Source organism: Hydra vulgaris, chromosome 09 (assembly GCF_038396675.1).
Source record: "Hydra vulgaris chromosome 09, alternate assembly HydraT2T_AEP".
Classification (NCBI taxonomy): domain Eukaryota; kingdom Metazoa; phylum Cnidaria; class Hydrozoa; order Anthoathecata; family Hydridae; genus Hydra; species Hydra vulgaris.
Genome location: NC_088928.1, coordinates 42,731,506 through 42,759,079, shown reverse-complemented (window position 1 = coordinate 42,759,079; position 27,574 = coordinate 42,731,506). Strand labels below are relative to the sequence as shown.

At 29.6% G+C, this 27,574-nt stretch overlaps 1 protein-coding gene across 1 annotated transcript; it reads right to left on the bottom strand.

Moving 5' to 3' along the window:
* Window positions 1–14,275: 14,275 nt before the first annotated feature.
* On the bottom strand, window positions 14,276–18,295 carry LOC136084803 (uncharacterized). Its single transcript, XM_065805793.1, has 6 exons — window positions 18,215–18,295; window positions 17,589–17,793; window positions 17,235–17,328; window positions 16,026–16,634; window positions 15,280–15,445; window positions 14,276–14,640 (listed from the first exon to the last, which is right to left on the bottom strand). Exons 4-6 carry the CDS (start codon window positions 16,257–16,259, stop codon window positions 14,378–14,380), a joined length of 663 nt encoding a protein of 220 aa, XP_065661865.1. The 5' UTR covers window positions 16,260–16,634; window positions 17,235–17,328; window positions 17,589–17,793; window positions 18,215–18,295; the 3' UTR covers window positions 14,276–14,377.
* Window positions 18,296–27,574: the final 9,279 nt, after the last annotated feature.

Genomic DNA, 27,574 nt, shown 5'->3' with positions numbered 1-27,574 from the left:
ATGCTATTACTAACAAAGGAGCACCATTACAGAACTGTTGGGGATTTATTGATGGCACTGTTCGCCCAGTTTGTCGACCTCAAGAAAGTCAGAGGTTAATTTATAATGGTCATGAAAGGGTACATGCTATCAAATTTCAATCGGTGTAGCTCCAAATGGATTGATAGCTTTTTTAGACCCTACGAAGGTAGAAAACACGACAGTGGAATGCTAGCTGAGTCTGGGTTGCTAAACAAGCTAAACATGTTTTCTTTTTCACAAAATGGTCAGCCACTTTGCATATATGGTGATCCTGCTTACCCTTTAAGAATCCATTTGCAGTCAACATTTAGGAACAATGCAGCAGGGTTAACGGCGGATCAGTTAGCCTATTATAAAGCAATGAGTCAAGTTCGATCATCAGTGGAATGGCTGTTTGGTGATATAGTCAACTACTTTTCATTTTCAGACTTCAAAAAGAACTTAAAAATAGGACTCAATTCAGTTGGTAAAATGTATATCACGTTTGCATTGTTGAGAAATGCACATACATGTTGTTATAAATGTACTACTTCAACTTATTTTGGGTTAGATCCACCTTTATTAGAAGATTATTTATAACAACAATAAATAATTCAATACAAAAAACTTTTACTTTATTATTTTTTTAAATCTTAAAAGATTCTTTACATTATGATAATCATACATTAAAGCATTTAAAAACTTTTTAAATTTCATTATCTATGTTAAGAATTTGTAGTATGAATTCAACAAATAGTAAAATTTTTTGAAACTGATGTTATAAGATATTATTTAAAATAATATTAAAAATAATTTGGCTTATTAAAAACAAATTTTTTATTTTCAAACAAACATAATAAATATAAACAAAATTAATTTTAAAATAATGTGTGTGCGTGTATATATATATATGTATATACATATATATATATATATAAATATATATATATATATATATATCTATATATATATATATATATATATATATATATATATATATATATATATATATATATATATATATATATATATATATATATATATATATATATATATATATATATATATATACACACACACACACACACACATGCATATCTAATTATTTAGTTTTTCAATCAATGCAGAAAAGATACCATTAGTTGCTGCTGATTTTGTTCAGCTGAGTCTGCTGTTGTTGTGATTGCATTAAAGATACTATTAGTTGCTGCTGATTTTGTTGCTGTATTACATTCTGTTCATGTAACTGTTCCATCATAGAAGAATAAATGCTTTGTTGTTGGGCCATTAACAACGACTTATTTTCCATTTGCTCTCTTTGAAGTTCTAAAACAGACACCTTGATTTTCAATTCCTCTTTTTTCAAATCTGCATTGGTTTTGGATTGTTGCATAAGAAATGATATTGTATCAGAGCCTCTACCTCGTACTTTTTTTGTTTTTTTCAATACCATCATTATTACGAGATTTTGTTTCAGCAAAAATTTCCAAACATCGTCGTCTTATTTCCTCGGCTTGAACCTTTTCAGTATTGTTCTTTGCAGCATCATCATTATCAACAATCTCTAACAGCACGTTGATTTACTCTAAATTTAGGACTTTCAATTGAATTTAAAATATCAGAAATTTCAGTCCAGGCATCACCTCTCTTTGTTGAGCCACGTTTATACTTGTATGGTTCAATAACTAATATTTCTCTAATCATTAAATCATCGTGAGTATCTGTCCACACAAAGGGTGCTCTACAAAGAAAAATATATAACTTAATTATTTTTATATAACTTAAAGATAAACTTTCTAAAAATGATTCATTTTATCGTTTTTAAGTTATTTATGAAAATATAGAAAGTTACACTATTTATAACTGTATAGCTTAATATTAAATTAATATTAAGTAACACGAATAAAAACTGTTAACATAATAACATAATTTAAACTTAAAATTAATTTTTTCAAACTGGAGCGCGTAAAGATAATGATAAGATCATTTACTTTACAATAATAAGATCATTTACTTTAGCCTTACGTTTATGAAAAGTTTGACTTTCCAACAACAAATTAAATTTAAAGTTGAATAATTATAATTGAAACATATTAATTTAGCTATTTGTTTATATTTTAAAATATTTAATATTTAAAACGGTTTATAATGAAAAATATTTAACATACATTCGTTTTTTTCGAACACAACTTTCACTATTTGACGCCATGCTTTACAAAAAAACTCACGTTGCAGAGACAACTTTAAAAATTAAAATTTGAAGTCGACCGAAAACATCACAAAGCGAATTAGGGTTTTCCACAACAAATATTTTCAAATAATTCCGACTTAAAGCTCTCCCGTCGTTGTTGCGTAAAGTGCCTGCTATTACGTTTACGGCGGTCGACTAGAGAAGTAAGACCAAGTTGTAAACATCTGGATTTGTAATCCAACTTATTCAGTTTGTCTCATATATTTGTGGCTCCGCGCTGTATTGGCTCAATAATTTGTTTACCCTTCAACAAAGGAAGGTTCAAGCTAGAACTGCGAACTCTAGTAAAGGACAGACAAAAGTGGAGTAGTTGTTTTCATACGGAAGCATCACGAGATCGGAAAGTGTGTTTTGGGATGCCGAGTATTTGATTTTAAAACTAATAAAAGCAAGCAACTGATTTGTATATTTTTTTGGACAGAACTAAAATTAAATAAACATAACCCAGGTATTTAGTTTAGTAGTTTTAACAACGAAGAATATCACTTATTATCATCATAGTTATAATAAAATTAAATATTTATTAGTATTTAAATAATTATTATATAAAAGTATACTGTGGGCTAACACATGGGGTAATTTATTGAGTATTCTGGGACAATGAAACCACTTAAAACGACTTATGTATGCTTTATTTTGATTTATATAACATTATAAAGAAAGATTTTTGGTTAATTCCTGATTTTCAGTAATTATAAATAACTTTTTTCAGCTGAGATTTTCAACAGTGGTGAATAATATATATAAGCGTTACTATCATATATCTTATAGCAACTTAGTTTTCTATATGAATTATAAATTACATGGAAAAAGGACATGAAATTAATATTATTAACAAATTATAAATAACTTTTTTTAGCTGAGATTTACAACAGTACGTAATAATATATATAACTAGCTTAACTACTTTATATTTGATAACAATATAATGTCCTTTTCCATGTGATTTAGCATTTGCTGCATTATTATATGCACTTTTTCCCAAGTTTCTCTTTTTTCTCTTTTTACTCTTTAACAGTAGCAAATACACTTTTTTTAATGCATAACAGTATATCTACAGCTTTAGGGATGCTAAGACCACTATTTACCATGGTATAAATTTTTTCTACTGATGTTTTTGGTAGATTGTTATCTGTGCACATATATACTCGCTTCATTTACATATAAAACTGTACTGCTTGTTAATGTGTACACTCAAAATTCTGCACAATTGAACTTATTGGCGTATTTTCTGCAGGTAAAAGGGATTTGGTTTTAAGATTAGTAATTGGATTACTAAGCAGAGACAAACTTTTTTGTGACTCATTGCACACATTTATTTCCATTATATTTAGAAAGAACTCAGGTCGAGGACAGTCTTCTCCAAGTGCTGAAACTTCTAACTTATATCTGCATTCTGGGATTGTAGCAGGAGATATGGAAAAAATTTACAATAAGTTTCTTGAACCATTGCTTGACGTTTGCAAAAAGAACTAAATTGGGCTATACAAAAAAACATAAATCTACGTCTATGTTTACTTCGGTATGTCAATGGTTAAGTCCTCGTGAATATATATATATATATATATATATATATATATATATATATATTATATATATATATATATATATATATACATATATGTATATATATATATATATATATATATATATATAAATATATATATGTATATATATATATATATATATATGTATATACATATATAAATATATATATATATATGTATGTATATATATGTATATATATTTATATATATATATATATATATATATATATATATATATATATATATATATATATATATATATATATATATATATATATATATATATATATATATATATATATATTCAATTATATTACTCATTTATTTATTGCCATACTAATTATGCTAATCCTGCATGGGGTGGTGTGAATAAAAGTGCGCTAGAACTTCTTTATTGTCGAAAGAAGCATATTGCACGTCTTATAAACTTTAAAGACCGTTTTACTCCTTGCCTCTTTTACTTAAAATGAATATTTTTAATGTATTATTTAAGGTCTCTTTTACTTAAAATGAATATTTTTAATGTATATTAATTAAATGTATATAATATTCTTTACTTTAAATATAAATGTAAAACTAACACTTCCCCTTATCCTTTTTATAATTTATACTCACATAAAAAACAAACAAGTACTATCTTCGAAATTAAAACTTTATCCAACAACTCACTTACAGATTTTGTTAAATCTTCCCTCTCTTAACGAGGAGCTTAAGGAAATATTTTGAAATATTTTGATTTTATTTAAGAGTTGAATTACAACACATTGAAAAGAAAACTTAAATGGATAACTTTATTTATTGATAACATACTCTTATATTTTTAATTTTTATAAATTAAAATATATATAATTCAATTCTTAGAATTTACATATATGAATGTTATATATCTTTTGTGTTTATTTATTTTTACTTACGACGAAAACATATATATTTTAACACAAAAATGCAGCGATGTAGTTGAAAAACAAAGCGGCTTTTGAGGACAAGACCTCGAACACGGGATCTTGTTGAAGATCTTAAGGTCTTCGACGAGATCCCGCATTCTTCCTCTGACAAACTTAATTATTCTTGTAACCTTTTTATTATATTTTATTGAAATTATAATAGTTGTTAAGCGACTAATATTGTAAAACATTTATAGAAAGATTTTATAGAAATCCTTTTATGATTCAACACGATACAAAAATGTTGATAAAGGAACTTCTCCTCAATTACTGAAACTGGTTACAAACAGTGGGGCATTCAATTGAAGAATGCTATAATGGCTTTCAAAACTTATGGAATTTTTCCACTAAAACGAAGTAAAACAACCAGTAAGAAATTGTCAACGGCAGAGCCTCTGACATCGGGTGAAATTATTAGCGCAAGTAATAAAGGAAATCAAAATAAGATTACACCGGCAATCAGTAACGTGAATATTGTATGCTCCATACCAATTTAAGACAGATGAAATACAGGAAGTTCTGACTCCAAGAAAAAACCTAAAAGCAGAATTTTTGAATCATCTAAGACCCACGCAACCTGTGAAAGGCGACGAAAAAAGAAAAGAATCAAGAGAACATTGGCGGAATGTATGACTTTCACTGGTATTTGATGAATTTTGTGCAAGATTAAATGAAATGGAATCAACCAAAAAAGTAAATCTAACAAAAATAAATGCCTTTTTTATATATTCAAGTAGAAAATATTAGAATTGAATATATTTAATATCTTTTAAATAACAATTTTTTGTAATGTTTTCAGCGCTATTTTAAATTCTATTTAAAGTAGTAACTATTAAAAAGAAATAGTAGGTCGGTGCTATTACATTATTTCAAACTTTTTCTTAATTTTATTAGTCGAAATTCGAATTATTATCATACCCTCATAAGGCATTTTTAATATTTAAAGCATAAAACATTCTACTGTCATAGTTACCCCAGTTGGAGATCGGCAGTGGCACTACAGCTACAAAAATAATTATCTATTAATGATATCACTCAAAAAATCAAAATTTTTAACAGTTTATTGCAGCAATATAATTGGTAAAAAACTTAGAAATGTTGGATAACAATTTCTTTCGTCGCATGCTAGAACTTTTTTTTCTAAAAATGTGTCGATGTTACACTTAATCTTATCCGTAAACCAAAGCACGCTCAGAATATCATTTTGTTTACTTGCTCGATTACTACTTAACAGCGGAAACTAATTTATAAACGCATATTATTAACTAAGTTACACGTAGAATCTATACAAATTCGGTAAAACGGTTTCAGAATTAAAAACGAATACAAATATGGATAAATCAACAAAGAAAGAAGAGGTCATATTAATACTTCAAGGCTTCCAGTAAACCTGAAATAACTGGTTGAACAGGCCTGTGATAAAGGCGCCAGCAGCTGGTTAAACACTTTACCAATAACAGAAGGAAATCTCTTCTTAAATAAGGAAGAGTTTAAGGACGCACTTAGATTGAGATATAATGTGCCACTTGCTTTTTACCAACTGTGCTTGTGGAGATAAATTTAATGAAATGCATGCAATCTCTTGCAAAAAAAGGTAGCTTTGAGTGTAACAAACATGATAATATCAGAGATTTTAAAACTGATAGCCTAGCTAAAGTTTGTACTGATGTTCAAGTGGATCAACATTTAATTCCGTTAACAAATAAAAAATTTTACTTCAAAACTACCATACAAGCGACGAAGCTAGGTTGGATATAAAAGCTAAAGGATTTTGGAGGAATGGAGAAATTGCAGTTTTTGATGTTAGAGTAACGCACATAAACTTCAAATCCTCTAAAAAACAACCAATGAAACAGATATTCCGTAGACACGAGGAAGCGAAAATACGTGAATATTAGAACAAGTTCTTGCAGTTGAACATGGTACATTCACGGTATTGATTTATGGTACCAATGGTGGATTCGGAGAATGTAAACGGTTCACGGTTCTACTTGTGAATAAACTGTCTGTTACGAATGGTGAGAAGTATGGAGCAAATATTAATCGGTTAAGGACACCTTTCTCGATGGAGATTACGCGAGCATCCCTCCTCTGCTTAAGAGGCTTACGAACCCCATTAGGCGCTACCACATTGATGACGTTGACTTAAGTAGCTTTAAGATGTTATTGCTTTGATTTGTCTAAAAGTATTTTATAAACGCATTAGACAAGTAGAAACTACTTTTATAGAATAAAAAAGATAGAACAAAACCCGATAAAAAATTCCTATTTTCTTTAAGATTCTAGGAATATTTATGATACATAATTAGATAAATTAGGACGATGTTAAAATCCAAACGGGCCACTCTTCTAATTTCACTTAAAATTATTGTGTTTCTGCATTAATAAGGCTATGTTATATTGACAACGAAGTGGACTAACCCAGCAACAACATAGATTATTGTTATTTAAATTTTGTTTTTTATATCATTTTAAAGTTTATTTTTATTCTAAATTTAAATTGTTTACCTAGTTTATTTTAAAAATGATAAAACTGTTTATAAGAATACAGCAATTTTGTATAGAATGGGTTAAATGTTCACACAATTTTATTATTAATAAAGGTGCCTGAAGCGACAACTTATTTTGACAATGAATTGTGCATTAACTATTTTTGTTTCGTATTCTGCGAACACCTAACCGTAAATATTAAAAAAAGAAATCCAACATCTTTCGATTTAATTATTAAGATGATTGTGTACTAAAGGCAATTACACTATGCGGAAATAGGATTTTACTTTCATAGCAATTAAAAGTAAGAATTTTTTTTTTGCGTAATCATATACGTGTACTTGAAGTACCTGGTGTAGTTGCTCCACTGTGTCCACGCAACCGGTCAGAAGGAATAGATCAAATTACTTGTTTTACGTACGTATGATCAAATTACTATTTTACAAATAATATAATATACCAATGCCAATAAGTGATACATAAATTACACGGGGATTGTATTCGAAAGTCCGAAAAAAAACCTCAAGGGACAGGCGATGACTATTTATTCTCCTAATGATAATAACTTCAAACGCAACATTTACTTTACATTCTAACAATGATTATAATATGTAGCTAAATATGTAAAAAAACAATTTATAATATAAGATTTCATTTTTAAATCTGTCGAAATTAGACAGAACAATCTATTTTACAGGCTGAAAAGATTTTACTTGACTCTTTAGAACGAAATTTCGCGATATATCACAATTAGTCTGTGCAAATATGAATAAAGGAATCACGGAATTTAATTAATTCATCATTTTGAAATTATTGCACAGTTTACAGACTAGTCAATACATACTAACAAAAATACTACATAATCTAATGATATTTAAAAGTTCTATATTTTGCTTAAAATTTTCCACAGAGTAATATTTTTTTTGCATATTTTTAATATATGTGGAATAAATGTTATAAATAAAAAAATACTTTTCACAGTATAATAATGAAATTATCAAAATTACTAATTATAACAATTTGAATTATAACATTGTAACAATATTTATAAAGTTTTTAGCAAATGGTATGAGGATTAACGACTTAGCTTTGTCTTGGCTTTTAGAAAATGCTTAACATTTAAGACTTTTTAACTTCATTCACGAAGGTACTCTCCAAAACCAGTGACAACAGCAGAAACTCTACTAAAGAAAATGCAACATATTTATGCTGAAAACATTAATTATACATTAATGTCTTATGTATTATGTTATTGTGAAAAATTAGAAATGTGACCAAATAAATAATAAAGAAGAAACTTACTTTGTGTTTTTGTGACCTAAAGACAACCCTAAAGATTAAAAATGGCAACATTAAAAATATGTTTTAGTTTAAAACATGTTTCTTGGCTTTCAGTAAATGATTAGAAGTAGTGAGTTTCAGTAAAGAAACTATCTAATAATCATTTGTAACAATAGACACCAACGAGAAGGTAAGCCAAGTTGTCTATCATCACAAAACATCACTACAAAAACACACGTACTAACAACACAAAACAAAATTATAACAATAACACAAAACAAAATTATACACACAATGACTAACGAGTGAGTCAACACCGCGCCAGAGGTCGAAACAGAACACAAACATACATATATTGACTTACGGGTGAACCAACACCGCGCCAGAGGTCGACACAGAACACAAACACACATAATGACTTACGAGTGAGCCAACACCGCGCCTGAGGTCGACACAAAACACAAATATACACGTAACCACTTACCGGTTAGTCAACTCCTCATCAGAGGTCCAATTAGAATCCAAATATACTTACAAGTGCCAACACTGCTAGAGCTCCAAACAGAACACATATTATGACTCACAGGTTAAGTAACAACACGGTAGGGGTCTAAACACAATAAAAATATACATATGGCTGACGAGTAAGTTAACACTGTGTTAATATTAACTTAAGACAAAATCAATTGTTTTTAAACATATATTAAAACAATCAATACTTAAAATATATACACCTGTTCTATTTCTTCTTTCGACACTCTTTACAATACCAGGCTTTTTTTTTAGGTAGTTTTTTGAGGCCTATGCATGATGGATGGAACCAATTGTCGCAATCATCACAAGCTACCATATCATCTGACGAACAATATGGTCTTTTTCAAATACAATATAATGTTTGTTTTTTAGGGGATGAACATTTTTTATTAGGTTTTTTCGATTAGTTGTTTCAATTCTTTGTGTTAAAAGCTCTGGTAAGATCTCTTGTTCCCAAAACATGGTAACTTTTTTAAGAACTTCATCAATAAAATCAACCTCTGGTTTAATTCGAATCCCTAAAAACTCTGTTGGAGTCCAAATCATAAAATCGCAATATTGACTTAGAGTTACTCTGAATTCTAATTAAACTTGAAAATAATATTTATGGTCTTTTTTTAAGAAATATAAGTTATTATCTTCAAATACATAAAAGGAACCAGATTTAATTTCTGTTAAAAGTGACTTTTCTTTTAAAGAGTAGGGACACTTTATTTCAAGCACTCCAGAGCCACAACAATCACATGTCACTATCCCATCAGGAGATGCTCCTATCCACGGCATAATGGAATCAATGCAAAAACCAACATCTTTAACCTGAAATACTTCATGCAAAGAAATATCTGTCAAGCTATTCAGCTGGTTGCCAATGACTCTATCCAAGTGTACAGATTGGTATAAAAGGAAAGCCAATTTTTCATTCTCTTTACCCCATTTAATTGGTGGAGCATGAAGATTGATTGACGAGGGATTGCAAATATATTTTTTAAGTGATGATGAAGTTGTATCATTTATAGCATGTTTGTAGATTTCACTTAGTAAAGATCCAGTTAATCTACCAGTTCTTTGCTGACACCATGCTTCACACTGTGCTTGGTTTCTTGTTGCCTCCTCAACATAAAAAATTTGATCTGCAGAAAGAGTTAGTGATAGCTTTTTCTCAGTACATATCTTATTTAACTCTTCAGCAGTAAGATCAATGTCTTTTGAAGACTAAAATTCTCTTAAGCTTGAAGGCAACTGCTTTGGTACAAAAACCTTATGTTCAATAAATGGTCGATCATGTTGAGGAAACAGATGCAAAATACAGGTCTAGTTTTAATTGTTGACAAACTCTTTATGAAATCCATTTCATCATTATGTGTCACTTCAACATCATAACATTTTCTTAATAAGTTCAATTTCTCTTTTGCTTTACTGCTGTTCAAATTTATTTTAGAAACTGGAGATGGGTTCATGTTTTTTGTGAAGTTTTGATTCCATTTGCATGGAAGATCAGTTGATACATTATGAGTCATTCCAATCCTGTTTGCTGTTTTAATCTTGAGAAGAACTGCAGCTACATGGGAACATGTTTCACCAAGCCTGAATAAAGAAAGAATTTTAGACTTTTTAAGACCTAATTAGCTATGTTAAAAATACTGTACTGTATGCTAAGGGTGAAAGAAAAATATAAGGACTGTTTTTATGTTACAATTAATCTTATTTCTTGAATAAATATAAATTACTTTAAAAATGTGAGATGTTGATTAAGAAAACATTGATTAAATAATTTTCGAAAGATATTAGTAAGGTTTAGGATTCTAAAAACTTACCCAGCCATACAATCAAAATGTCCTGCCAATACTTTCCCCAAATTTTCAATAGCAACCCATGGTTGATGAGGTGTTTCAGTGGTCCTGAATGATGGTTTGACTTCGCTATGGAGAATGTAAGCTCCACCAGAGAGTTTCTGATGTTTTATGGTTTGAACCCATCCATCAATAAAAAATTTGTAAGCATCTAATGATTTAAAGTTTTCCATGGCTTCACTAGAATATATCCCTATAATTATTATTATAGTAACTTAAATGTTTAAATGATTAAATGCTTATTAATTGCCTGAATCACACATTATCTAATACTACGTTAATAATAATATTCTCATTATCAAATTGTACTGTGTAATAAACTAAATAATACTGTTTAATAAATTGCACTTTATCTGTCTTGGTCAATAATAAATTACTTACTAGGACCAAATTTAACTAACAAGTAATCATTCAACTAATATATAATATATATATACATATATATAATATATATTTATATAATATATATATGTAAATATATATAAAATATATATACATATATATATAATATATATATATATATATTTATTTATATATATATTTATATTAAATAATATATATATATATATATAATATATATATATATAAATATAAAATTATTGATATTACAAATACGATTAGTACAAATACTATTAATATGATAGTAATAAACCGATACATTATTAGCAAACTAATACTATTCTTTGGTTTAATCACACTATACTATTTATTTAATCGCTACTAATACTATTAGTCATAGTATTAAATACTATTACTAATAGTATTAGTAATATACTATTAATAGTATTAGTGTGATTAAATAAATAAATAGTATAATTAAACACAAGATTAACTACTAAACTTTATTAGACGAAATTTTATATCAGGTTTCATATTTAACACGCTATTACTATTAATGTGTTTAAGTTAACCCACTAATGCTGTATTAGTGTGTTTACTTATTTAAGTAAACACACTAACAGTATTAGCGTGTTTAATATGTAACCTAATATAAAATTTCTTTTAATAAATTTTATTAGTTGTATAGAAAACTTACCTATTAAATCTAACTTATTTTGGTAACGTTCAGCAGCCTCTTTTGATAGTTTTTCTTGATAATCATATGACATTTTCAAAGTGCTTAAGTATCGTTGTACTGAAATCAACGTGTTTGTTTGCCCCCATATCATAATGGTAGATATTTTTATTTTTTTATTACGCAATGATCACGTGGTTTTTTCGCCCCAAGGATATCACTTCATGATATACAACTCTACCTTATTGACACACCTAGTCCATTCACCAGTAGTATCTTCAAATGAAAAACACTGACAACTGTTACTTGAAAACTAATTTGATGTAATAAAGAGATTATATAGTAACTATATACGTTTTTTTTTCATAAATATGGTTGTTTATAGGTTCTGCCAAGTCAGATGCAAGAACAAAGACTAAAGCATTAGGTTGCGCTGCATAAAAAGGGCTGGATTTTGACTGGTAATTCCTGTATGGCCTGACCTGGATCAGCCTGTAGTTATCTTGCTGCCGTAATGTATAAATTACAAGCTTGTGTTCAACTGGAACTAAATGAGGAAATAGCATGCACAAGTAAACTGTGCAAATGGAGCAAGCCAAGAACTAAGGCTGAACCAGTGCCATTGAAGTATATAAACCTCAAGTGGCGAAAACGTAATGCTAAAGTGCCATGTATTGAGCCACCTGCTAATTTCATGCTTAAAGGGTTCACAACACCACGGTGCTTCTATTTCACAAAAAGATAAAATAGGTTTAGAATCTCTTTCTAAGATTTTACCAAAAGCAGCAGTGTTTACATGTATAAGCTGGTTATCAAGCACTAGTTACAATAGTGAAACAGATTCAGCTGATGAAGATGACCGCACAAATTTGCCAGAGCCCCTAACCTATTTATACAATCCATCAATTGTTAATAACTCTTTAGATGAAGTTAAAGATATTTCAAATCAGCGTTTTAGTAAATATAAAAAATTTAGTTATCATAAACGATTAGAACAACATGCTATGGTTACCATGACACAAAGTAATAATACAATTTGGCACTCACATAGAGCAGGTCATATTACAGCTTCAATATCGAAACAAGCATTTTGACAGATGTTGAAAACCCATCATTAAATTTTATTTATGAAATAATGCAGTATTTAACAAATTTTAAACTTACCTGCCTTAAACTATGGTAAAAGAAACAAGAAACACGCCACGAAGTGCTATAACACTTTGTTAGCAGCAAATCACAAAGATTATCTTTTGACTGGTGCTTTATTGTACATTATTATTGAAAATCCTTTTTTAGAAACAAGTCTTGATGGCTATGTTGATTATAAATGCCATGGCGCTGGAGTAATAGAAATTAAATGCCCATTTAAATTTAGGAATGGTCTTGGTAAATGGAAAAAGAAAGTCCAGTTGATGTTTACGGCAACATATTTAAAGAACATAAATATCACTATCAAATGCAGCATCAGATGTATGTAACAGTTAGAACTTACTGTGACTTTTTTGTATGGAGTAATAGATTTTAAAAAGGAAATAAATTATTATTGAGAGTCGAAAGAAATGACTGTTTGTTGTTAAACATTACTGGAAAAATTGAAAAGTGTTATCATAGAAGTGGTACTTCAGAATTATTATGCAAAAAGAGAGTTAGAAAAGAAAAGATACTGCCTTTGCCAGAAACCAAGTTTTTATCCAATGTTTGTATAATCCATATCATTTAACTTCTTCATAAACTTAATAAAGGAGTCTTCTTGGCTTAACGGAACAGGATCTTAATTTAAAGTCCTCTGTGTTCCAAAAATGGCTTCCCACCCAAACCTTCTGACCCAGAGAAACCCCCTTGAGGGATTATAGTATGTACCTACCCAATAAGCAGACACTATTTGGTCTAATAGCGTACCAGGCTTGGCTGCCACGCTGTACCAGGCCTGGCACGCCAGTGCTGTGCCAGCGCCGGGTTGCCCATTGGTTTTGCAATGGCCCGGTATCCGTAAGCCAGTGCTGGTTCAATTCATTGCCAAGGCTGGCAACCAGCGCATGTTGCAACGTGGGTCCATTAAAGGCCCACATTATGCGTTTATTACACATATACTTAATTATTTAAATTATACTTAGGTATGTATAATATATATAACTATAAATAAATTATATAAAAGTATTACCTATTTATTATATTTATATTTACAATATCTATTTTTAAATTTTTTTAACAAGGTGGTAAGTTAACAACAAGAAATAGTTAAAAGTGGTTAATAAATAATTCAACAATTTATGAATGTTTTCCTAATTATGTACTTTTTAGGTATATTATTTTAAAAGTTAAAGAAATTCCAAAAAAAAAAAAAAAAAAATTACATGCTCATATATCATTAATAATAGAAAAACTTGTAAAGCTTAAAATAATGCCAAATATACAATTAACATACAAAACATATAAAACAGATAATGTAAGACACCCTAAGCACATTAATCTTTGTCAGATTCGTTAGAATTAGAGCGTTCAAATCGTGGTAATGATAATCGCGGTAAAGGTTTCGATGTTAATGATTGGACGGTATGGTTCAAATTACCGCGACTTTCTGTTGAACTGGCTTTCAGAATGGACTTTCTTTCGGCTCTTTCCTTTCTGCCTCCATTTCTGTCGAGAGCTCCAGACAAGAAAGCCACAATTGCCTTTTGAATTTCGCTGTCTGTAGCATCTTTTGTCGGCAAATTTCTTCGTATTGCTTCTACAAACATGAAACAGTCATATACAAAGTGTTTTTACAAAAAATTTTACAAATAATATAGCCTTTGTTTACGTACGTACTAATAGTTTTGTTATACTATACGTAAAATGTATTATACACGCTGTATTTTACACTCTGCATGCTTAAATTTTTATTTCATAATTTTTGTAAGTAAACTTCGAACAAATAGCAACTATTTGGTCGAATTACAACTTAAAAAAACAACAGATATGTAGTAATAATGTAGTATAAATACAACAGAAAAAGGCTATTATTATATATTCATTCTGATTTAATGAAAACTCTAAAAAAGTTCATGCAAGTAAAACTAATCATGCAGTAATGAAGGGATGTACGATTTCCTAATATAAATTTACCATTTCAATTGATAAATGTTACATATATTATATATAACAAGACAATTTTTCATTTTTAAAATATACATAACACATCCATAAATAGTCAAGGAAGCTAATTAATCTTTAAGATATTCACAAAATATTCTTAATAACGTCAAACATATTTAAAGATTTTAGTATATGACAATGATTAGAATTAAATAAATGACAATTAATTAAAGAAAACAATTGCATACAATTACTTTTAAATATTTATGTTTAATAACTTACAATAACTTACTTTCAATAACTTGGCAAAATTTAAGAGCTCGGAAAGACTTTTTATTAAGTTCACCTTGTCCCGTCCAGTTCAATTTTTTTGCCACTTCATTATTTATTACGGATGATATCATTCGCTTTGTGGCTTCCTTGAGATTTTGCCCGCCTTTTGCTGCTACTCCCTTTACCTAAAAAAAACTGTTACTCTTAATAAAACAAATCTGTTTTTTTTTTTTTTATTAACTTATAAAATCATTTGCAATATACTACAAACTAATTACAGATGTGATTAAGATTGTTTTGACTTTAGAAATATTTGATTAGCTCTTTCAATAAATCCTTTAAAAAAAAAAGTAACGTTCTATACCTAACCAATTACCAGTTGGAAAAAGATAATTTTCATGTAATTACATATATTAATAACCATTACAATTAGTTCTCAAACTTTCAGAAGCATTTTTTAGACAACTTAATCGTATGGCTCTTTATTGACAAAGATTATGTCCTTAGGTTTTACAATTTGAAAAAATTGTAAGTAGCATTTTTACCGTTTCAGAATCACTAATATATACACAAATCAATAGCCTCTTACAAAAATCATCGCTTTAAAATGATTATTTGAATTATGTTGTTAGGTTAAGACATAAGTCAATGGTCCGCTTGAAAATTAATCTTTAATTTTAACTATATATAAATTAAAAAAACTTAAACTATTAAATTTGGAAAAATAATTATTAAAATCATGTTTGAAACAATTCTAAAGCTTACAAGCTTAATAAAAACAATTTTATCCTGCTTTAGTGCATCCTCAAGTTGCTGCAATTGTTCGATGTCGCAAACCGGTAAATCAAGAGAATCAAATATATCATCATCATCATCTTTACCACCTTGTGTAAGAGTCTGTAACATGGCAGTGTTGTTGTTCACTTGCTTCTGTAGATTATTCACAGCAGCTTTAAGTTCCACCTGAAGAAGAATAATCTTGTTCAAAGTGGCATTCATTGATGAAAAGGCAGTAGTTGATGAAACTAATGAAACAGTTTCAGCATTGTGAACAAGCTCAGACTCAAGCTGTTCTCTATTAACATTATTATTACTGTCATTTGAGGAATTATTTTGAATCTGGCTAGTTAATAATTCTTCTTTTGAAACAACTGCTTTTATTAATGTTTGATTGGCATCAGGAAATGGAGGAGGTGTTGGTGCACGAGAAGGAGATAATTTTTTTTTTTTGCTGTTCGATCACTTTTTTCAATCATGTTCCATTCTTTATTGACTATAGGAGTAGGTGGTAGCAGATAAGATTTTTTAAATTGTGGTTGTTCATAATAATCTTCAGAGTCACTATCATAATTTTCAGCAGGATACTTTTGTATTCTAAACAGATAAGTCATATGTTTAAAAATGATTTAAAGAAATCCATCTTATTGTATCTAATAAATACCCTAAAGTATACATTATGAAATGCCATATAAGACCTTAAGATATTATAACACAGCAGTGAAAACAATTTCAAGGTTAAACATTGACTGAGTAAATAAGTTTATACATAGTCAACAAATAATAATATAAATTTAGTAAAACATTTGTTTTACTTAAAGCCAAATAAAAAAATATATATACATAAAATAAAGGTGGAATAAATACATATATAATGTGAATTTTAATAAAAAAAAGAAGAAGATATTACAAGGATGCATCAATATTTATGCAGCCCCGGTCATAAACCTGGCCCTGGCTAAGTTTTATCAACCTGATAGCTTGCTACAAACAAGTAAATTTATTTAACTAGCAAATTAATGTATGGATAAATTTTTATATTTATTGGATTATGAACCAACTTGCACAATATCATTTAACTAATTTACTGCTACAACACCAAGCAATCGCCACTATATTATGCAACAAGTAAAGCAATACATTTCACTTTAAAAATATGGTGTGTATCAAATTTACATATAAATTATAGTAGCTTACCGTTTGGGGCGCAATCTTTGACTTTCGGCGTCACTCTGCAGATCTGATGTGACAGTAGCTTTAGAAAGGCAAAATTGAGCCTTCCCATAAGATTCTGAAAATTGTAGAAAAATTAATAACACAGCTTAAAACCATTGTATTAAAGTAACTGGATTTAAATTTGTGGCACAACTTTAATGGAAGTACAATTAATTAGATAAATGATAAACTATAAACATAGCTAGACATCATTTAAGAAGTAGAATACCATTTTATTATACATTTTTAGAGAAAACCTAAAACAATAACTTTACATCCTATCATAAAAAAAGAGAGCATTTAATTGTTTTTTAAATTAAAATATGAGTGAATTACCTTTTGTCCCTAAAATTCTGACTGAATGCTTTCTCCAATTATCAGTTGGCATTTCTTCCTCCTTGGCAGCTTTATTGTTTCTTTGCTGGCTTGTATAAGGAGGCCAATAACACATATCCTTACCGATCAGCCATGCACCTGGTACAATTGCAACATCATCATTTTCGTCAACAAATGCAACAATTGCAAAACAATTTTTATCCATCTACAATTCAGAACAATAAACCCAACACAAAATAAACTTCAAGCCTTTTGTAATCAACTCAGTTAAATAGTTTAAACTTATCTTATTTTAAATGTGTTAAATTTATTTAAAGTTTAAATTTTAATTCTTATTAATCTTAAAAATAATAACCACATTACAAATCAATTATAATATCGTTTAGGATACATAAATAACATATATAAAAAACTTCTTCCTTTATAGGTTTCAAATTAAATTATTTACTTTTTTCTTATAAATAATATTATAGTACAATTATTATTACTTAACAAATAATGTTATTAAAGAATAATATTATTTATAGTGAAAATTAATATTGTTATTAATAATATTATTATCAATAGTGAAAAAGTAATAACAATGGTTATATTATTTATAAGGAAAAGTAAAATAAATAACTTACTTTGAAAGCTATAAAAATTTTGTAACATATATATTTGTGTGCTTGTATTATTTGATCCTCATATTTTATTTATTAATAAATTATGAATAGATTTTTTATTAAAATAGCTTGTTTTTGATCTCATATATATATATGTGTATATATATATATATATATATATATATATATATATATATATATATATATATATATATATATATATATATATATATCTATATATATATATTTATACACACACACATAATATGATTTTTAATTTAAAATAAATATTTATAGGCTGAATATATATATATAAAATAATAACTTAAACAAAAACAAAGTACACATTTTAATAAATAACTTTATTGTAGTAAGCAATATATACAAAAAAAATGTAAAAAAATTATATGGAAAAAATGTTAAAAATGTAACATGGGTATAGCAGCATAGTTAGTTTTAAAAGGTAAAAGAACATATTTCCTTTTTATTTCTGACAGTGAACAGTAAAACAATGTTGCATTCAAACACGATACTTTAAAAATGTTTATGGCTGATGAATTGCAAGGGTATACAAATAAATTTTCAATGTTTTCAAACACTCTATATATGATACACACATCATCAATCGCTTTCACAATATTCATCACTACAATTATTTTGTCATCATTTAAGCTAAAGCAATTATCACCATCAGTTATTTTGATACAAAAATGTTTAGCAAACAATTCTTTAAACTGAGTACTTATTTTTAGTTCTCTTGGTACAGGTCCACCACTGTGCTCTTTCTTAAAGTAGGAAAAATCTTTCATCTTATAACTCAACTGTTTTCTCCTATCTATTATTTGTCTTTCTGATAACCTTCTGACTACTTGCTGCAATGGCAAATGAGGCTTTCGTACAAGCTTTTTTAATTTTTTCAAATAATTTTCAAAAGGAAATGATGATACATTATCTAGAGGTCCAAAACTTTTAGAAACACTAGATAAATGCAGCAACCCATGCATATTGTATGTGATCACTTCGCTGCCATAAATATCACCAACATGTTTAACAAACAACAATAGCAAATTGTGAGCATAGTCAACATATTCATTGTACAAATATTCACTTAACAGGATACTCATACCAACTGACAGTAACATAAAATTATCATATAATGCAGTTGGTAGTATACCTTCAAAACAGACCATGCCAGTGTACAACAGTAATTGTCTAAATTCAGTTGCCTTCCAACGCTCAAAGTCTTTGAACAATCTAGGCTTACGTGCAAATTCAAATGGGATATAATTTCCTAAATTTAGGTGTTTTTCTGATAACTCACAGACAACACGAGGACCAAGTCTAGTCTTTAAAGGACCTTTCAAAAATAAATATACTAATTTTCGCATAACCCCAAGACAAACTAAATGCATATAATCAGCAGGCACTTGTGATATCATTTTCATTGGAATATTTATAAGTGGACTTTCACTAATATGATGATGACGATCTGTCATTCTGGCAAAAGAGTTATCTGTTCTAAGAACTGCACCTGTTTCTGGAAAGGTGACACGACCAACATAGCACCATGCTGTTCACATTTATCACACCCATGATAAGCACTATGCCCCTTTATACATTTAACAAAAGCTCTAGCTGGGGTGTCACACACAAGAGCAGAAAGTTCTACTTTGTAATGCACATTGTTAATGATAAGACCATTAAGCTGAAGCTCTTTTACTTCTTTAACAAAATCTTCTAAAAAAATTTTAACATCCGTTGGCTTACTATTTCCACAGTATAGTCCAATAACAAATGGTTCCCTATTTCGTTGAAGTTTATTTTCAAACTGTTCTATTAGTCCAAGAATGGGCCAAAGTTGTGTGTTAGAACTCTTAAATAATGGAAGGCCATCTATATTGACTTGAAAAGATATTGTTGAAACTTCCATTTCATTATCACTACACAAAGTTGGAAATTTATTGAGTATCTCCTGCTTTATACCAAAATAACAGAAACCTTCATTCACTTCACGCTTAGCAATTTCTGTTCTCATTATTGTTTTTGGACTTTTTGACAAACCAGGAACAAACTTGCACACAGTGCAAATTAAATCACTAAATGCTCGTTGTGTGATGTTATGTTGAGAAGACCAAAAAGCTAAATCACCCTCCAGTTCATCTATTGCATTATGCTTGTCACTTAAATCTGAATCACTATCGGATAAAACTTCAAACTCGCTATTTTCATTATCGATTAGATAAGAAATATTGGGGTTATCATCCAGAGCAGTAGAGTTGGAAGCTTCATTATCTGAGTTGTTTATAGCATATTCTTTGCAATTTGTTTGAATGACTGTCTTGGGCAAAGTGTCAGTAGCTTGAGGAAAATAAAACCCAGTTTCGCGTATGTAATCATAATTACAGGCTCCATCGATAACGATTTCACCTTGTTTTATTTCAGTCAAAATATTTTTTCAAATTCATTCATTCATATTCAGTCAAAATATTTTTTACTTCTCTCCGAATCTTTCTTCTTTTAGTCCAGTAGCTCATTGCTATAACCAACTATAGTTGGTTATATATATATATATATATATATATATATATATATATATATATATATATATATATAATATATATATATATACATATAGTTGGTTTTATAAACTTACGTCGTGTGCTTAAATAAAAATTATGAACTTACAACAGCTTTATAAGATTATTTAACTTACAAAAGCTTTATAAGAAATATTTATATATTTCGCTCTCTATTTTATTCGCATCAATAAAAAGTAATTTTGTCAAATTCATTATGGTGTTAACACAATAATGAATTGGCGGTACGCCAATTGGCGTACTTAGCTGGCGTGCCACTTAAGATACGCTTATGACCCGATAATGGCTAGCCAGTTCTGGTACGCCAGCTACGGCACTTAACTGGATCACACGTATTTATCCGGAGCTGGCTCGCCAGCCCTGGCTCAATAAGGTCCTGCTCATTAACGGAACAGGATCTTAATTTAAAGTCCTCAGTGTTCCAAAAATGGCTTCCCACCCAAACCTTCTGACCCAGAGAAACCCCCTTGAGGGATTATAGTGTGTACCTAGAGGATCAAAAAAAGTTAAACTCAAAATCACTGATTGGCGTCTGAGAGTAAATTGCATTTAAAGTATATGGTATAAATGAAAAGTTTCAAAGAAAATATAATCAGTTGTATTAAAAATAATGTTTGTATTAAATTATTTTCAAAGTAACTCTACATACATTAAAAACAATGCAATTAAACTCACTGTCAACAAAAAAAACGAAAAATCTTTTTAAATTTTTTTCCAGAGTTAAGCAAACAAAACCTTCGGAGTTTTGTAGTGCAACACAAGCCTTAAAGTCGCGTAAAATTTTGGGAAAAGATATGTATATGTTTATTTACATTTGTTATTTTTAAGTTAGTGTTTATTTAAAACTAAAAACATAGTTTTTCATGTCAAAATGCCTAATAGGGCAAAGACTCATGAAGAAAACTGAAAATATATCTGCTTTCTTTGTTTCAAAAAGGCTTCTAGAGCACTGACTGACGATATGAAACACAGATCACAGGTTATTTTACAGAAACAGATTAATTTTTAAGACCCAAGAGTCCCTCTTAGTGTATGTGAGGCCTGTCGATCATCACTTACAAGATGTGATGAAGGTCAGAAGGTCACTTTGCCAGAACTTCACAACTTTAACTCAATCAGTCTAAAATCACTGACCAGAACTTTAACCTGTGATTGCAAGATTTGCTCAACTGCAAGATTATCTGGAAAAACTTAGCCTACTTTTCTTGGAAACTCATCCGAACCAGGACCAGCCGAGGCTACAAAAGCTCAAAATACTTTATTTGTAATGTAATTGGTTTGTATGATAGTTATGAAACTTGACAACATTTTGTAATTTATTTGCAGGTTTATGACAATCCAAATCCTCTTTACAGAAAAAGAAGTCCTTGGTGCTGAAGACTTAGCAAAAGTCCAAGTGAACACTGATCTTTCCAACTCTGGAGTGCAGAAACTGGTTTCAACCTTAAACAATGTGTGACAGACCTGCATTGTAGAAAAAAATTTTCCAACTAACTTTGCAAAGCAAATCAGCAGAACCAAAAGTAGTTGCACATTGCATTAGTGCAAAGTCTTTTCTAGAAAAAACTCTACTCAAAAGAAACATTTCTCAAAACCGCCTTGTGAAAGTGGGTATAGATGGGAGAGGAGGTTTCTCAAAGTCAGTTTGGGTGTTATTGATTTGCAACAAACCCCACAACATGTCACTAGAAGACTTCTGACTCATCAAACTGCAAAAGATTCCAGTGTCAAGTGGCAGCTTTTACTTGCTGTTTGTGAGGAATTTCCAGAAATCTATGAGAATGTGAAAACAATCTTAGAACTCGTCCAAGTGCACCAAATAAGTTCCTTCTTGTCTTGTGACATGAAACCTGCAAACATTATGTGTGGAATTCAGTCACATGCTAGTTCACACCCTTGTTCATGGTGTGACAATGATGCCAAGAACCTTGCAAGCTGTGGAACTCCTCGAACCTTTGGTTCTGTCAAGAAAAAACTTTGAAGCTCTGATTGCCTCTGGGGGTGATAGCAAAAAACCAAAAAGGTTTAACAACACTATTCTTTCTCCAATTATCAGTCTTCCTTATGATTCTCTCCTTATTTACCTTATCCCTCCAATGAAGCTACATCTGTTATTAGGAGTTTTGAGCCGTCTGCCTAAGTCACTCAAAGGCTCTTGGACTAATGTTGACAAGTGGCTTTCTGGACTACACTTTCAAATTAGGCCATACTATGGTGGTCAGTTGGCTGGACCAGAATGCAGAAAGATCCTGAAAAACATTACCTTACTTCAACAGCTCGCTGAAAGAGAGTTTGCATTTCAAATTTTTGACTACGTTGACAATGCGAAAATTCAATGCTGTTGTAGAGTCATGCTTTGCCAATGAACTTGACAAAGACTATTCCAAAAAATACCTAACTTTCAAGGAATCCTACATTGCTCTCAATGCGCCATCTGTAACACCGAAAGTTCACACAGTCTTTTGCCACATTCAACATTTCATCAACAGAAAGAAATGCTCTCTAGGCATCTTCAGTGAACAAAGGATAGAGGCACTACATCATTAGTTTAAGCTCCATTGGCAAAGATTCAAACGTTTTCCTAGTCATCCTCAATATGCAGAGCACTTGACCAACTGTCTGGTTGATCATTACAGCAAGCACATGTGAAGAATGAAAACTTAGAATTAGATTCAGAATTGTGATCAATTTTTAAGCTTGAGAAAGAAAGAAAAGTAAGATTTTCTCATCTTATTTTCAGAATTTTATCACCTTTTCAATCTTTTGTGTTTGTTTGATGAGTTTGTTAGAAAATATATTTTTGAATAATAAAAATTAAAAAAGTCCTTTTCATAGTTCCTTGAAATTTTAGGCATAAATTTAAAATGCAATTGTCTCTCTCGGACGCTAACAAGTGATTTTGAGTTTAATATTTTTTTGATCCTATAGGTACATACTATCATCCCTCAAGGGGGTTTCTTTGGGTCAGATGGTTTGGGTGGGAAACCTTTTTTTGGAACAGTGTCCTTGCAATACCTAACTTTACTGTTTTTGGAACATTTAACATTTCTTTTTGCTGTGAATAGTCACTCCTGCGTGACTATTCACAGCATGCGTTTTGAGAGAACTTATGTTCATAGCCGTCAAAAAAGAATTAAAAGTAAAGAAGTTCATTATCTTCATCTTCATAATTCTGACTGCCAGTCGGTTCTCCTGGTCCATCATCATTAAATGACATCAATTAAATTATTTATTACGGACATATCTTTTCTTTATTTATTAATCCGATTAACCTCTTTCTTTATCATTAATATTTTCATATTATTTTTTCGTTCTGTATGAAATATTTTTTAAATAGTTATTTGAAGATAGAAAATAGAAAGAAGATAGAAAACAGATAGAAGATAAAAAATAGAAAATCCTTCATTAAGCATGAAGGTTTTCCAAAGTGAAGATCTTTAATGTGAAATGCAAAAAAGTTTATATATTAGAACTGTACCTGAGATTCTAAAATCTTTTCAAAACAATGCAATAATTAATGTCGATATTTTTTTTTTTTTTTTTCATTATTAAAAAACAATTTTTCTTAATTTTTTTTATTAAACTTTTAATGCAAATAAATCAAATTCAAAAAAGAAAACCTTTACAGTTTTTTTGTAATTAGGAGTTTTGTTATATAAAGAACCATAGGAAAAATTTAAGAACCATATCTTTAAGGCATCTCAAGATATAGTTTTTGTTGTACGAAGCATCAAAAAACTTATAAAAGTGTTACACCATTTTGAAATTGAATTTTCATACAGAAGCTTTAATGTTTAGTATTTTAGGTATCATTTTTGAGTTCTTTTCTCTAAAAAATAGTTAGGTATAAATTTTTAACAATATTGAGTATTTCATAAGTTAAACCTAACTGTGTTATGTTATTAGCATAAAAAGTAAATGACGCTGAAAAAAAAAATCAACAAAGAGATTTGCACTGAGTATCGATATCTCTGAAACCGTAAGGATTCAAACACTAAAATTTGGAGTGAAGTTTTCTTTCATTAATATCAGCTTATATTGCAAAAATCATCAAAATCTGGGACGCCATGGTGCCGAGCATAAATTGTGAATTAAGCTGGAATGACCCAGGATAATGTTGCTAGCGTTACTTCATATCAGTCATTGTGATTAATGTGGTAAAACTGCATGTGATAGCTAATATAATGAATGTATTGATCATAATCTATTTGCATGTGATATTTGGAATATCTGTGATTGCCACAATACAAATCAATTTTCAAATCGGAGACGATTTTTAATTGGAAATTCTACCGAGCCACTGAGATAAAAACCAAAAACACTTTAAACAAAATAAAGTTAATCAACAAAAATCCTTACAAGTAGCACCAGGATAGAACAAACAAATATTTGGTGTTAATGAAAAAAGTATATGATGATCCTAATACTGCCAGAATAGCAGAGTCTGTTATAACTGGGTCAACAGGTGCATTTAATCCAAAAAGTCTTTTAAATACAGCGAATGCAGTGTAAATAAGTATATAAAATAAAATAAGTAATGTAAAATTACCTTCGATACCTAAATTACCAGATGTTAGAAAAATAATAAAACCTTATTGGCTAAAAATAAAACTGGTCAATATAAACAATTACCTATGAAAGAATTGGGTAGAACAAGGCTTTTAAACGTATTGGAACAATATTTATTCGATGAAAGCGACTGGTCATCTATATCATCCTTGAATTTCTCTACTACCTTTTTAGATTCTACAACATCAAATTCCACAATTAAAAGCAATTCATCTATAAATAGCAATTGGAATCAACAATAGCGATTACGAATCATTTCCATTAGACGATATATCAGAATATATGCGATTAAAAAGAACTAAACACGAAGATGCGTTTAATCCAAAACAGTTAGACTTTATAAAAGAAGCTAAAGATGCTCAAAATATTGGAGGGTATCCTGCAATGAAACCTTTGACTTTTCCAAAATTCGACCCCGATTTACCTAAAAATGCTACTCAAAGGGATTATGGGAAGGAATTAAAATCTCTAATAGACGCGCTATTTGGTGATAGCTCATTTGAATCTTAGCAGCCAATGATACGACCGCGAAAAGAAACTACTATCATCCAAAAAGAAGAAACGGTTGGTCGACGAGGGACACTAATTCAAAAGATAATGGCCAAACAACCACCGAACATATCAGCGCCTTCCGATATCGATTTTACTGTAGGAGATAATGGATATGAACGTAGTAAAGGTTATTTTCAAGAATTTACTATTAAAAAAACATTGTACATAAGGAATAATTTAACAGCTGATACAATTGATAAAGAATACTATTTTCCATGGGAATATCCGAATCATTTGGCAGATCCTGATAAGTCAACCAGTAATGACTGATTTATATTAACACAGATAGAAGTTTGTCTATAAGAATGACTGATGTAAGAGTGGAAAATCAATTAAAAACAACAGCTAGTTCGTCTATACCGTTAGAAATGTCAAACATAGGTGTCAGAATATTTGCCACAGAAGACGATCAAACTGTTACAGATAGAACGTATCCATTGGCAGATTAGAAAATTATCAAAGATTTAAAAGGCAGTTCTACTACAAAAATTCCTAAACCATTGCCAACTATAAATTTACTTGAAAATTCCCTGTTTGTTAACTATGCCACATGTAAACCGGTAACGTCTAGATTTAGTTCTAAAGGTAACACTAAAGATCCGCGATTTCAAGAAATAATTGTGCAGAAAAAACAATGTTTTCAGTAGAATGGAAAAACGATATAGGTCTGCGAAAGCCTATAAAAATAATAATAAACGAACCCGATTTAAATATAGTTATGATAATGAATAAAGCTACATCGAAAGATTGTGATTCCCTTGGCGCTGGTTCGTTTTTAGAATATGAAGACTCAAATAAAGATCATATAACTAAATATGGTATACTACAACGTAAATTTAATATATTTAACACCTACAGAGCTGATAACATGTTTGGTCATGTTAAGCCACCATTTGGTATTGGTGATTTATTAGCTAAAGCTTTAGTCGACAACGCGGATGACTCTAATTTGCAATCTCCGTGTATTAACACTGTCTATCCTGAAATGAGTCCAGATTTGTCATATATAGTAGGTAGAAATTCACAATGCACTACACCATTTAATGTGTTTGGACAGGCTAATGATCAAACGGATTATAAAAATAATTTTGATTTACTTTTTAATCCATATGGTCAGTTTGATCATATATATCCATTATAATCCATATGGTCTGTTTGATGCTACCGTTTTTAAAAATCGAGCAAATTGCGATTCAATTATAGAAGGCTTATTGTTACTTGTCGATAAAGCATGGAATTATTTACCAACCCGAATGCCGTTTACTGGTAATAAAACAACAAAACCATTTTATTTATGTTTTGATCCTGTGTATATTGGAGACCAAGTTATGCCAGTCTAGATTAAAATTCCATTTAGAGCATACTATGACAACTTACGGCAAAGAGTGGTTTTACGATAAAGCGAATGGCTATCCTGTAAATCCTAGTTATGCAAAAACTACGCCTACGCAAGCCATTTGCCAAAGACTGTACTACGCAGTCATTTGCCAAAGACTGTACTTATGCAAACGTAACTATGCTCAATCCTTATAACACTACTAAGAATAGCCTATCATTTTTCAATTGTAATCAAAAGTTATATTTCCCTGCATTTGTTACAATGTTTATTTCTGAACTTACAAACGACGCCGACGAGAATGAATCAGAGACAAGGAAAATAATA